The following is a 13,900-nucleotide window of genomic DNA, read 5'->3' as shown; positions in this document are numbered from 1 at the left end:
ATATTACAGTACCTCTGTGAAAAATGTAAATCTAAGAAACTATATAGCCTGTATGTTTTCCTGAGTCCCTCACCTGTTCCCTTTTTCTCCGTGACTGCATCTCACACACAAGCCTCTTTAAAGTTTAAAGACTTCTAACATAGAAGGGAGGTTCCCTTGAGCATGGCTGACAGCAGAAGCACATTAGCAATGTTTATAATCCTACTCCTGTTAACTCTCATACACATACAGAGACAAAGCAAACATTTTACATAACAATGAGTGAAACATGAGTGAAGTGTATCTTTTCATAAATGTAATCCTACCATATCCCAAACAGGCAACTGGCTCAGTCAGTTATTTGGACAATCTTACAAAAGGGATGACGTAGGCTGCCAGATGGGGCACGTCTGTTGTGTAACCTGGACCTCATCTCCAGTGAGCACTAAAAAAAGTAAGCTAGAGAAAAAAGGACTGCAGCTCTGACTAATCTGCAGTCAGTGCAATCAGACTGAGGGGGTTGTAAAGTGATGTCTAACATTTACACATGCAGTCAGGTTTAAACAGTAAGCCAAAATGGTGACAATCTGACAACAGTGATACTGAGCAGGCAGAGCTCCAATTTTGTGCCTTTAGCCAAAGGCAGAAGGCAAAACTAATAGTAAAGACTGAGCAAAGTATGCAGCTTTTTTGTCTGCTCAGTCTGTAAAACCGAAGGCCACACTTAAAACATGTCCCAAAATGCACGCACATGTAACATTTGGGAACAAATCATGCTTTGATCGTAAAATGATACAATATGTGTGGCGGTTTAGGGAATCAGGTGGCATAGTGGTGCAGCAGTGTTCCTGCCTCACAGTTCCAGGGTCCCTGGAGTTTGATCCTGAGCTTGGGGTACTCTCTGTGTGGAGTTCCTGTGCATGTTCTCCCATGTCCTTTTCAGTTCTCCAATTCCTCCCATTTCCCGAAAACATGCCAGTAGGTGGACTGGCTACATTTGTCCCTAGGCGTGAATGTGTGTGAGCATGGTGCCCCTTGATGGACTAGCATCCCATCTAGGGTGTATTCCCACCACATGTCTGGGATCCACTCCGGATCCATTTTGGCCCAACAAGGATAAAGTAGTTACTGAAATTGACTGAGTGAGTGGGTCTGGGAAAACCCATTGTTTTAAAATAAAAAAAATTGGTTTTGACCGAAATTGATACATTTGCCTGATCAAACCACAAATATTTTTGTTTTTTTTTTAAAATTAACTTTCTAAATTTGCTAGGCATTTTGCAGTGTATTATCTGAGGGGCTGCATATAAACCTTAACAGAAGAGTATTGTAAAGACCTCCTCCATTTTGAAAAGACAATTTGGTCTTGATAAAGTCTTGTACCTGCAATAACGCCCTTTCCCTCCATTCAACTGAGGTGCAAAAATCATTTTACGAATTGACACGCTTGCCATCCTTTCTTCTTGAATGAAAAGAACTGTTCTAATATCAAAGTGGGTCAGGCTGTACGAGCTTCACTGGGCTGGGGGCGCTGCAGAAACAGATGGGAGATTACGACGTCATTCTCAGGGCTGGAACATTCCACTAGTCAGAACAACACGACCTTGAATAAGCTCTGAAAATGCACAAGTGTTAAATCATTTAGCAGGGCATCGCTCATGCGGTGTTCTGCCATGACATTAAAGCCTAGTGCACAGTGAGGATTTATGACATTTACATATAGACTGTTTGAGCATGTCATTAGCAAATGACTCATCAAAAAAATTTTTAAAAATTAAACATGCTTCTAATTCTATGTGCAGATCTGATTTACAGAGACAGTGCAACATCTACACCTGCACAAACATCTTATATATTGCACCATTTTAGGCCAGGAACTAAAATATGGCTTTCCTGAACTCCAATAAACACATCTTTTTTTATAAATCCAAACATTTATTACAGGGAAAGAATGAATGTGTGCACAAAATGGAAACATTGTTTGTGAAATGACAGGCTCATGTCTCATTCGTTGCCTAGGCCTGATTTCCCAAATGTACCGCAGAGCTGCCCTTTGAACATTGTCTCCAGAATGTAATCATGATCGTTGTGCTGTAAATCTTTGGAGAAACTTTCAAGTCTAGTGGGACACAACTTAAAAGGATGGCTTGGGGGAAAAATCTAATTTACATAAATTTCCAACATACCTCAGCCAAGACATTTGGTGTCCAAATTTTGCTTCTTTAGTTTTGTACTTGGAGCTTCGAGCAAATGTAGCCAGCAAGAAATGAAAGCCTAAGATCACCAATTAGAATCAAGCTGAAGTCACTGAACACTTAACTGAAAAAACATTGTTAGACTACGTATAACCATCTGCATCTAAATAACACAATAAGTCTGTAGTACAGTTTTTTCCTATATAAATTGAATTACGTGATTCTGAATTGAAAATGGCTGCCACTAGTTTTTAGTTATGCAATGCACATTTGTTGCATGATGTTAATTGGTGGTGAAAAGTTCCTATTGTTTGTTCCAGTTCCAGGCCAAAACTAAAAAAAAAAAAAAAAAAAAAAGGAGCACTCATCTTGGACATTTGGAATTTTTTCCCTGAAACATCGTTTTAATAAAATGAGCATTTTAAATTATTGCCTGCACCCAAAAACTCTTATGACAATGATCCTTTATCTTAACTGCATGCACATGATGATATCCACAACCCCATCGCCTTAGCACAGCTTTGAGTAGTGATCTAGATGCCATTTGTCTAACCTTCAACCAATAATCAGTGTTAAATGGGAAAAAAAAAAAAAAACAACTGAGGTACAGGTTTTAAACATACAGAACTGCTACCAAAAATCCTAACTGTGCTACATATGGCATGTGTTGAATAGAATCTGTACCCGGTGCTTTATATGCTACTGCAATGATTGCTGTTAAATTTAAGATGGATAAGACATGAGGTGCTTTGGATGACACTCCAGGCTTTCAAAAACCGCCATGTTTCCATGACGACCAACAGTTTACCACCCACACCACATTTAGTATTGGCTTCAGTCCTTCACTCCATCCCACATACACACCGTTTTCAAAAACGGGTTGCTAACCAAGCACATTATGTTCTCTTATTTTCAGAGATGTTCTTCAATTTCCTTTTTTTTTTTTTTTTTATATTTTACTCTCAGGTGACCTTGTTCTGGTGGACGGTGAATGTCAGCCCTTTTATTAAAAAAAGAAAGAAAAAAAAAAAGGACAACAATAAAAAGTACATACCATTTGGTAAGGCCTCTTTCTGCAGTGAGTCCATCACAAATGTTTCCCACAATCATGAAAAAGTATGAGGAAGCTAATCACTGATCATTTGTTTTTTGAATGCGTAATGAGGGGTTGCATTAATTAATACAAAAAGGTTTTTTTTAATGAGGCAAAAAAAAAAAAATCCTCATTCTCTTTACAGTCTTTTTATAAATACAGACACACTAAAGCTCCAGGTTCTTCTGTATGTGTACTATTAGCATTGTCCCAACTACAACTGATTTCAATAAAAGGTACATTGGCTTCTATACAATAAAAGGGAAAAAACAGGACATCAGTAAAACTCAAGAAAAGTCAGTGGATTCCAAAACTGATCGCTGAAGACATGATGGGAAAAAATGGCATGTTGAACTGGGAATAAAAACGATGAAAGATACTAGTGGAGGATCATTTGTATGTGTGTGTGTGTGTGTGTGTGTGTGTTTTGTTTTTTTTTGTTTTTTTAAGTGTCCAGCATTGCCTAAAAATGTTAAGAAAGCTTTACTGCTATCTTTTGCTCCTTCTTCATCATTCTCTGTGCCTCTTTCTCCATTTTCCTCCTCTGCTGTTCCATGGCACGTTTCTCCCTCTCTGCCATCTTCTGCTGCCTGAAATCCACACATCCACAACCAGATCAAAGATTAGCTCAAAGCCCAAATATTAAGGTGATTTAACTGGAATTATGTTCAAGCCAGCTCATTCTTTTCATTTTGCTTCACTGCCATGTACGCTTTAATACTGAGAAGTGAAAAATAAACAGATGAAAAAGAAGAAGTAAGAAGAGAAGAAAGAAAAAGTCTGAAACACCCTGATAAATCCTGTTAATAAGGTGGATAATAGCACACATTATCTTTTGAATCTGACTGTATATTATTGCCATCTTGTGGACAAATAATGTAAATATACATTGCATCCACTATTGCAACTGAGTAAAGTGAAACTGAATCATATCTGTCTGTGTGTGTGTGTGTGTGTGTGTGTGTGTGTGTGTGTGTGTGTGTGTGTGTGTGTGTGTGTGTGTGTGTGTGTGTGTGTGTGTGTATATATACAGTGAAACCCTGGATCTCTGCCAAACAATTCCTCTATCAGAGCAGCAGCTTTATGAATATGGAAACCACACACACATGATGATTAAATGTACTCATACTGGTCTATACAGTCAGTGGTACACTTTAAAGCAAACGTTTTTTTTTTCTCAGTAAACACTACTGCATGATTAGATATCAAGTTGCCAGGAAGTCTGAATTTTTAACAAGGTCCTGGAGTAAGATAAGACAAGCTTAGGGGGGAGAGTTGGTTATATACACACACGACACCTATTATATCCATATGTACACACGTACACACACGCGCACACACACACACGCGCACTACGCATATTCTTGGCTAAAACATGCATGTACATGCTGCAGCTATACCAGCTGTACCAGAGCATTGTTCAATTCTCAAATCTGATTGGTCATAAGGTGTTGATTAAGTTTTTTATAACAGCATGACTGTGACAATAGTGCTGCTATAATTCAATTTTTAAATGCACTCATTCTTATATTTTATTGATTCTATAATAACAGCTTCACAGAAATTTGTATACTTGATGCACCTAATAATAATAATAATAATATATTAAAATACTAATTATTATTAGTGATGATAAACAGATTTTTAAAAAAACATGTTATTTAACAAAGAAAACAACAGGTAATATGGTGACATTATCTGTAAGTAGATGTTTCTTTAACGTTTATGGAAGGAGTTTCCGTAAATGGTGCTTGTAACAGTCAGGAAGTTTTCCTCAAGGACAGAAGACTTTCTCCTTTCCAGTTTCTCAGCAACATAAACTGTGTTGTTTTTTTTTTAAAATAGATGCTAGCGAGGGAACAACAGTTAATAGCTGCTATAACGCAAGTGATAACAGTGACAACTTGTCTCGCAGATGTTCCACAATGTTAAATCTAACTGCAAGTGATTAAAAAAACATGCTGTCATTCTTTAACGAATTAAAGAACCACAATCGTTGGCAAAATTGCCGCAGTATAAGAGGAATAAAACACTTTGGGACGTGCAGGTTATACAAAAATAACTACGTACGGCCATATAACATTACTATAACAGCACGCCCTACAGTGTTTTATTCCTTACATGAAGTTTCTGATTCTGGAGCAATACCTTAACACTTCTTCTGCCTCCCATGAAGCATCAGACTCATCCTCCCAGGCATTAGTGTCCTCCTGCCAGGTTTCCAGGTCTCCCAGTTCTGCCTGTAGGTCACATACACAAGTTCCTCATTAAAGCAAGCACCAGAAAGCCACATACACATGCCTCAAGTCATCACACACATCTCTGATTCACCAAGTGTAGGCGAGTTGGACAGAAGACACACATTTGTAAGGTGTAGTACAGCACAGCATAAATTAGTATAACCCTTTCATACCTTGTCTAAATGAGTAGATCATTAGCTTTTATCAGAATGAGTCTGTACTACTGGCTCATTTTATTAAAATTTACAGATGAGCCACTGAGAGTTTAGATCTGTGTGTTAAAAGATGCACCCATTCAGAGTACTTGATGTTAATAAAACTATAAAATTACACTGAGTGCATGATTAATTTTCACACCAAATAATTTCAAATTAAAATTTAGTTTAATTTATTCATCCCATGTTGTATGGAAACATAAATCTATTATTTTAGCACATGTACAGATATGAATGCATCTACTGCAGCATCCCTGAATGGAAGTAATATCTGAAATGTGTGTGCGCGTGTGTGTGTGCAAGTGTCTTGACTATGTGGAAGGAAAATATTCTACACAGACGCAGGAACGCAGCACTCACTGAAGGCTGGATAAAGGACATATCCTGAGTGGCTGCCAGTCTGCTGGAGAAGCTCGTAGGTGTATCAGGGAGAGAGAAATTCACAGGCTCCCTTTTCTTCAAGACAATCTAGCAAGAGGTGAAGATTAGAGGGAACGAGGATTAAGTTACCTGTGAACTCTCCGTACTATTCTGTAGACAAGAAAGAAAAATAATAACAATAACAATAATAAGGCATTCGAAACAAGTATGAACCAACTTTTTGTGTTTTCCTGATAGTAGGAGCCATGTCTTTGAAATAATCTGGCTCTTCATCCTCCACCTGGTTCTGCTGGGATGGAACAGCTCCATTACCTCCCTCGATCTTTATACTCGTGGGAGCCTCTTCATCCCATGAACTCCACTCCTCAATCTCTGGCTGTATAAGAACAGCATGTGTTACATGGAGTTAAATAATCCTACTAAGCTGTATCCACTTAATGAATGCTACAGCGTGAAATAAAGATTATTGAGGCAGGGGATAATCTGATGCTCCTGAGCTGTGAGTTGCTCTGACAATCCTGTACCAGTAATTCACAGCACGGTGTCATGGTGGAATTAGCAGAAAATTTGTACAGATAGCTCACGTCTTACGCCGGCTCTGATGTATAAAACATCATCATGGCCTAATTCTGGGCATGAAAGTAGTCCAACTACACACATACACAACCACACAACCAATCGGAAGAGATCTGTATCATTACCCAGGTGTGAATTTGTTTCAGCTACAGAGATAACAAAATTCAAGTATCTGAATACTAGGTGTGGTTGATGCATTTCTGTCTATTTTACTACTTAATTACTGATACTGTTTTAGTAACTAATTACTTAATTAATTACTGTGTGCGCATGAGTGTGTTTCATGTACAGTACTGTGCAAAAGTCTTAGGCACTCTATTTTTTTTTTTTTTTTAGTACAAACTTTGTTATAGATTTTTATTTTCTGACTTCTACATTATTGATTCAGTACAAAAACATTTTAGATTCCAAACATGAGTTTTCCAGCACAAAATTAAATGTTACAGAAAAATGTTTTGTAAAGAAAGCAGCAGATTCAGATTTAAAAAAAAAAAAAAACATAATGAAGGCTGCTGGGTTTCGCTGCAGAAATAAGAAGCGAGTCGACAGTCAAAGTCTCCAGAAGAACTGTGGCTGCTTCTGCAAGATGCTCAGTAACACTTCCAGCTCATTTTACACTGCACCTGTAATACTGTTTTTATTTTAAAGCGAAGGATCGTCACACCAAATATTGACTTTGTTTCATTTATTACTGTTTACTGCTCTTTATAGTATTTTTTTTAATGTAGAAACATTTAGTTTCATTATTTTTGAAGGCATCTTTGCTCTACAGCATTTCTTTACATGTGCCTAAGACTTTTGCGCAGAACTGTACATGTAATCTGGACCACGTGTATCTGAAATGTGTATTGACTTGGCACTTGCAGCTGTGATATTAATTCATGCGGTTGATGCAGCACAACCCATGGTACAAGATGTTCTTCCACAGGTCGCTCGCAATAAACATTTTACACAATTTACACATTTTACACAGGGCAGAATTTCAAAATCATACAACCTGTAGCTTTAACATAATGACATAATCTTGAAGGCAAGCACCATGAAATTAAACATTTTACTTTACTGGAGATGCACAACTCTATTGATGTTGTTTAAATATTGATGTTCAATTTTTTTTTTTTTTTTATGTGATTTTAGCCTTTATTCACTGAGCAGAACATAACATACAAGCAAAGCATACACTAACCTGTTTAGGTACAGAGGAAAAATCAACAGTAGTAGGGAGAGTGATCTGATCACCACTTCGCTTGCGTGATCTCCCAGTTCTAATAACAACAAAAAAAAATAAAAAATTAATAAAGAGTCAAGAAATGGTTAAGCATTGTTTAAAGATATGTTGTCTGGTTTAGTTACTTTTAACCAAACGTCAATTGTAATTCCTTTGCCTTGAGTACACCATGTAATTCACAGCAATTACCTTATGCTGTAAACAGATCTTAAATACAACACAATATTAAATACAGTGTTTACAGTTTAAAGTGCATTTATAATTTTGCACTTCTTTTGTCTGCATTCAATGTTTACAGTTTGCTATTTTTTGTACTAGTTATTTATTAGTTTATTTATCATTTTTGCACTGTGTCTTTGTAGGAGTGTGCAACTGTAGCACAAGAATTTCATTATGCACATGACAATAAAACTCGATACAGTATGAACCCAAAACTGACTTTATTTATGACCGTGTTTGTTCATGTCTCCAGTTAAACCGTGCACAATTCATCAGTATTAATACTTAAAAAACAAACGTGCTTTCGTCCCATCGAAATACAGTGACTTTGCCCCCCTTTTATCCATTTACTGACTTTACTTCTCCACGCCCACATGTGTGGAAAAACTAATATTAATCAGCATCATGTGATGTTTCACTTTAGCCTCCCTGCAACTCCTGATGCCAAAATCACTTAGCTGTTTCATGTTACAGAAGAAAAATGCATTATAATTTCCATTTCATATTGTGTTTAAATTTCATAAAAACATGCCAATAGGTGGACTGGGATCAGTTTTTCATACATGTTCAATGTGCACAGATGCAACACATTTATAGATAAGTCTGGGAGTGTAAGAGAGAGAGAAAGAGAGAGAGAGTGTGTGTGTGTGTGTGTGTGTGTGTGTCCTCTGACTGTAGTTTTGTGTGTGTCAGACTACTATGTGATCATATTTTTCCCACCAGTGTGAAAGCAGATGTAGCTATACTATATTTCTCAAATATAAAATATATTCAGCACGACAAAATGTCACAGCAACAGGGAGTTTACACAACACGATAATATCAGAAGTACGTTTTAGCGATGTTTATAATGCGGAGGCATCAATACCATTTTTTCTTGATGGAGTATTAATCAGTCAGTAGCATCAGGGAACATATTACTTAGCTCACACACGTTCATGCACTTAAACTACTATGCTCGTTCTTTATAACGTTAGATAGTTGATTTTAAATAATTGTATTAGCTCGCTAGGTTAGTTATCCTATACTGAACAGGGTTGCAATGGAGAAGAGCGGGTTTTGTTTCACTTTGGAAAAGTGCTTCAGTACAGCAGTAAGTAAAATATGTTTCTCTTGTAGTCAATGACTGATACTGGTTAACCACCAAAAATATAATACGTTGATGAGAGCTGTTATTTTCCTTCACCTAGGCTTGTCTCTTGACATTTTTCGCACCTGGACAGCTTTCGCTGCAGCGTTGGTTGTCGTCTGCTGCTAGTAATAAACTCCCCAGATTGAGCTTTCTGTGAAGTTTATCAGGTTATTTGTGTTGTAGGAAGGAGATGTTCTTCCTCCTGATATATATATATATATATATATATATATATTTTTTTTTTTTTACAAAGCCCAGTTTGCAGTCATAACAAAGCAGACTGCGATCATTAATCGTGAAACACGACCAGATCACTGCCATTTCATGTCGACTCTTCATTAGTACGGCAGCGTACACTGCACTCACGTCACATAGTATCACCTGGTTTCAGATGTTGACATTGTAGCATTTTTTATGAGTACGAGTACAATGAGCACAGTCTCAGACTGATATCCGATACCAGCATCGGTCTAGATGCATCCCTCTGCAAGAGCTCCTGTCAATCTGACAGAATTTAGATACACCATATGGCCGAAGGTTTGCAGACACATGACCATCACACCTATATCTTGTTGAACCTCCCATTCCATATGTACTCCCCATCTGCCGTTGTAAACCTCCACTCTTCTGGGAAGGCTTTCCACTAGATGTTGGAGCGTGGCTGTGGGGATTTGTGTTCATTCAGCCACAAGAGCATTAGTGAGATCAGGCGCTGATGTTGGGATGTCGAGGAGGTCTGGGGTTCAGTCGGAGTTATAGTTCATCTCAAAGGTGTTCAGTGGGGTTGAGGTCAGGGCTCTGTGCAGGACACTCGAGTTCTTCCACTCCAACCTTCACACACCACGTCTTCATGGAGCTCGCTTTGTGCACAGGTTCCAGCATGACACTGCCCCAAGTTTGGGTCTCTTAATTCCAGTGAATCTTTAAGGGAAATCTTAAAATGTTAGCATTCAAAGTCATTCTTAATAATTGTGTGCTTCCAACTTTGTGGTAACAGTTTGGGGAAGAACCACATATGAGTGTGAAGGTCCGATGTCCACAAATGTTTGGCCACATAGTGTATATTTATATAGACTGCACAGTAATACAATAAAATGTGTTTTCTTCAGGGAATAATGTGTGCTTGTTAAAGTGTTATGACCAGAGTGTGTGATTATCAGTGGTGGTGTGGAAAGGTCAGTGTAGAAGTAGAGGAAATGGTTGTGTGTGGCTTGGGTTTGGAAGAAGCCCTTCTCTTCTCTCAACACTGTAAACCCTGAAGAACCCAAGCACTGCAGCAGTCAGTGCTACACCCCAACCTGTGCTCCATATTCTTACACCAGGACACATCCAGGTATTAGCAGCACTCTACATCTCACTGACACAGCTTAGCATTCCACTTCGTTTAACACGTCAGCTAATTACCAAATGGTGTGTTAAGAGATGGAAAGCACAAATCCCTGCAGGGCTGGAATCATTCTAGGGCTGTCAGGATTAATCGTACCTGATTTTTAAAAAATCCTCGACTACAATTTACCGTTTCGAGTGTTTGGCAAAATGGCGGCGGCACAGCAGTGTACAGACGAGGGTCCGTGCAACAAACGAATGTCAACAGGACTTGAGGACATGCAACGTCGGACATTAGATGTGAAAAACAATGTTGCTGTCTGCCGTCTCTGCAAAAATGAACTCAAATACCATAACAGCACATCTTCATCTGCAGCACCTGAAGAGGCGACATCCAGGTTTCACAGATCAGAAGTTCACTATTAGATAGAGCTGAATTTTTTTTTAATAATCTTAACTTACACAAGCCTGAAAATGATGTGTATGATGTGTGTGATGTGTATGTGATGTGGGTGAGATATATTCACATTGCACTATGAGTTTTTCACCACTTAAACCCCAGTCAGAGCGCACAATTTAATAGAAATTGGATAAAAATGACCAAATGTGAAGTCAACATGTGAATACATCAAGATTATTCCTAAATGTGCACCGCGTATTCATCCCATATTTCATAATAAGGTCATAACTCCTGCTTTGAGTTTGCATGTTTCCATGGTTACACATCACACAAATCAAGAAATTATAACCACTGTAGCATTTTTTATTGTAAAACAGTGGTCAAATATCAAATATTGACTGATAGAACCTTTCGCATTATATAGAACAGCGAGATTCGATAATTATCTTACGTGAAATTAGTGTTGGGGGTAAACCTATTTTTATTGTGAATAAAAAAAATCCAATTACTCGATTAATTGTCAAAATAATCATCAGATTACTCGATTATCAATATAATCGATAGTGACAGCTCTAGATCATTCGTGACCTGTGTTTGACACTCCTGATCTAATATCTGAACAATCCATGACTGCAATTTTGCTCTTTAAAAAAATTCAACAGGAAGCAGATCAGCCCAGTTTGTTAAGGCTGTGCCTGAGTCACATGACAGCTGTAATGCACACACACTGCATTCAAATATGCAGAATTTCTCTTTCACACTGGATGAGGAAGCTCGAAAAAGGAGCAGAAAAGCTTTGACCTAAAAACAGCATCTCTGAAAACATTACAAAAGGCACAACTGGACTGAGACTCACCTGCATATGAGCCTTTTAAAGAATGACAGGATGGATGCTATGCATGTGCAGATCTTAAACAGGCGAAACTGAGTCACAGCCATGATGAGAGCAGTGTCTGGATCATGCACAGAAAAGAAACCAGTTACAGATCAGCAAATTCATTCACTCCATAAAACAAGTCTGTGATCATGTCCATTTCTGAGCTAACTCCTGTGCGACCTTGGAGTAGCATGACTACATCTTTACAGCTAGCTAATGGCCAGCTAGTCTTCCACCTCCAACAAAATCATACGATAATATGATAATAATAATTATTATAAATGATAAAACATCAGTAATAGTCATGCCAGTGCTGGTGGCTTTGCTTACAAGAGCATGTTGGGAAAAGATAGCAACCTAGCACAGTTAGCAGCTGAGCCGAGCCGTCCAGCTATGCTAATCTTACCCTGAAGCATCACTATAAAGTGCAAAATCATTCAACAGACATGACAGCTTGTCTTTAAAACATACTTGCTAATCCTGTATTAGCTAACCTGTTACCTAGAACCAGAGGAAATTTGTAGCTTAGCTAGCGTGCACTACTCACCAGGCAGATATCCGAGGAGCTATCTCTCAGTGGATGCATAGCATTAGCTAGCTAGCTAAGTGCTGAACGCGAGCCACAGCGTCCCTATTGATTAAACAAGCTTCAATTACATTAAGCTATGTCTGTTTTTAGATCTGAATTATTTTTATTTAACAAGCAATAGGAATCATTTTCGAGCCTAGCTGTCACACAGGGCGGTTTGCTCAGCAGGCCACTGGATCCGTTTGGCACTGAACACTACAGACATTACTATGGTGTGGCTTTACTGTGCATTCAAGAGCTCCCGGAAGTTCCTGTTTACGACATCAGGTGCGTTCAAGAGCTCCCGGAAGTTCTTGTTTACGACATCAGGTGCGTTCACTTGTGGGGTTTACCTTCTTTTAATTAACTACAAAAAAAATACAGGAAGGTGTTAACTCTACTCCTAGAAAATGAAGAACAAAGAATGCACATCAGGTGTTTTTTTGTTGTTGTTGTTGTTGCTTTTTTTTTCATGTTTTTAATCAATTTATGAAGTCACTGTAAACTTTATGTTATATATTATATAGTAATTGTACAATGCTATCATATTTTGTACAGGTAATTAATTAGCTTGCCTAAAAAAAAAAGCCTGACAAAGACATGTCACTGCTAAATACCCATTCAATTTCAACTAATTTACCGTCAACTACAGACACTACATCCACTGATTATACCATGTTTTCTTACTGACACAACACCTCAACTCAGAAGCTCAGAGAAAGTCCTGAGTTTCCCACTCGTAATTACGACTTTGTGGTGGAGTTCATGTGCGTTCAACTTGTAAATACGAGCTTTCCGACATGACTTGAACGTGCCATTATTACCAATTCTCTCTCTCTCTCCCTCTCTCTCTCTCTCTCTCTCTCACTCACTCACTCACACAGCTGATCCGCCTCAACCTTTCACACATTCACTGATCTTCATGCAGTCTGCGTTAACCGGATATGTCAAAAGAGAAGCCAGTTCATCTTCCGGTGGACAGGAGTCGAAGATCAGTATGCACCGATGGGTGTCTGGGCCATTGCAGTCTATGGTGTAGGAAAATTCCACCCAGAGACACATTCAGTATGTTTGTATTGAAATCTTTGTGATATGCTCAGCGATTATGCTGCTAAAATGTTGGTTGATGATGTACTTTCATTATTCCCGTATTATATTTTTCCTTATTGTCTCCTGTTCTGACATCACAGAGGGACATTGCTAGAGCAGTTACAATGGAGAAAAATGAACAATCTCAGACACACCAGGTTTCATTGTTACACTATATGACCAAAAGTCTGTGTAGACCTGACCATCCAACGCAAATGGCCACACTTTTGCCACAAAGTGGGAAGCACACAATTGTCTAGAATGTGTTTGTGTACTGTAGTGTTAAGATTTCCCTTCACAGGAACTAAGGAGCCAAGCTAAAACCTGTTCCAGGATGACAATGCCCCTGTGCACAAAGCAAGCTCAATGAGGACATGGTTCG

General features: G+C 38.4%; 1 protein-coding gene across 1 annotated transcript; it reads right to left on the bottom strand.

The window, feature by feature from the left end:
- Positions 1 to 3,162: 3,162 nt before the first annotated feature.
- On the bottom strand, positions 3,163 to 12,717 carry ebag9 (estrogen receptor binding site associated antigen 9). The gene is made up of 7 exons (XM_026913469.3): positions 12,409 to 12,717; positions 11,841 to 11,937; positions 7,866 to 7,944; positions 6,321 to 6,479; positions 6,083 to 6,190; positions 5,416 to 5,507; positions 3,163 to 3,857 (listed from the first exon to the last, which is right to left on the bottom strand). The coding sequence occupies exons 2-7, from the start codon at positions 11,921 to 11,923 to the stop codon at positions 3,740 to 3,742; spliced, it is 639 nt and encodes a 212-aa protein (XP_026769270.1). The 5' UTR covers positions 11,924 to 11,937; positions 12,409 to 12,717; the 3' UTR covers positions 3,163 to 3,739.
- Positions 12,718 to 13,900: the final 1,183 nt, after the last annotated feature.

The sequence above is a fragment of the Pangasianodon hypophthalmus genome, chromosome 1 (genome assembly GCF_027358585.1).
Source record: "Pangasianodon hypophthalmus isolate fPanHyp1 chromosome 1, fPanHyp1.pri, whole genome shotgun sequence".
Taxonomy (NCBI): domain Eukaryota; kingdom Metazoa; phylum Chordata; class Actinopteri; order Siluriformes; family Pangasiidae; genus Pangasianodon; species Pangasianodon hypophthalmus.
This window is presented reverse-complemented; position numbering and strand designations above follow the sequence as displayed.

What these genes read in the sequence shown, in the direction of transcription:
- ebag9 (XM_026913469.3), bottom strand. Translation starts at nt 11,923, where the DNA reads ATGGCTGTGACTCAGTTTCGCCTGTTTAAGATCTGCACATGCATAGCA. An exon ending in TTTAAAAGGCTCATATGCAG is followed by an intron (nt 7,945 to 11,840) that starts GTGAGTCTCAGT and finishes TGTTGTTATTAG; the next exon opens with AACTGGGAGATCACGCAAGC. An exon ending in GAGGCAGAAGAAGTGTTAAG is followed by an intron (nt 3,858 to 5,415) that starts GTATTGCTCCAG and finishes TGTGGATTTCAG; the next exon opens with GCAGCAGAAGATGGCAGAGA.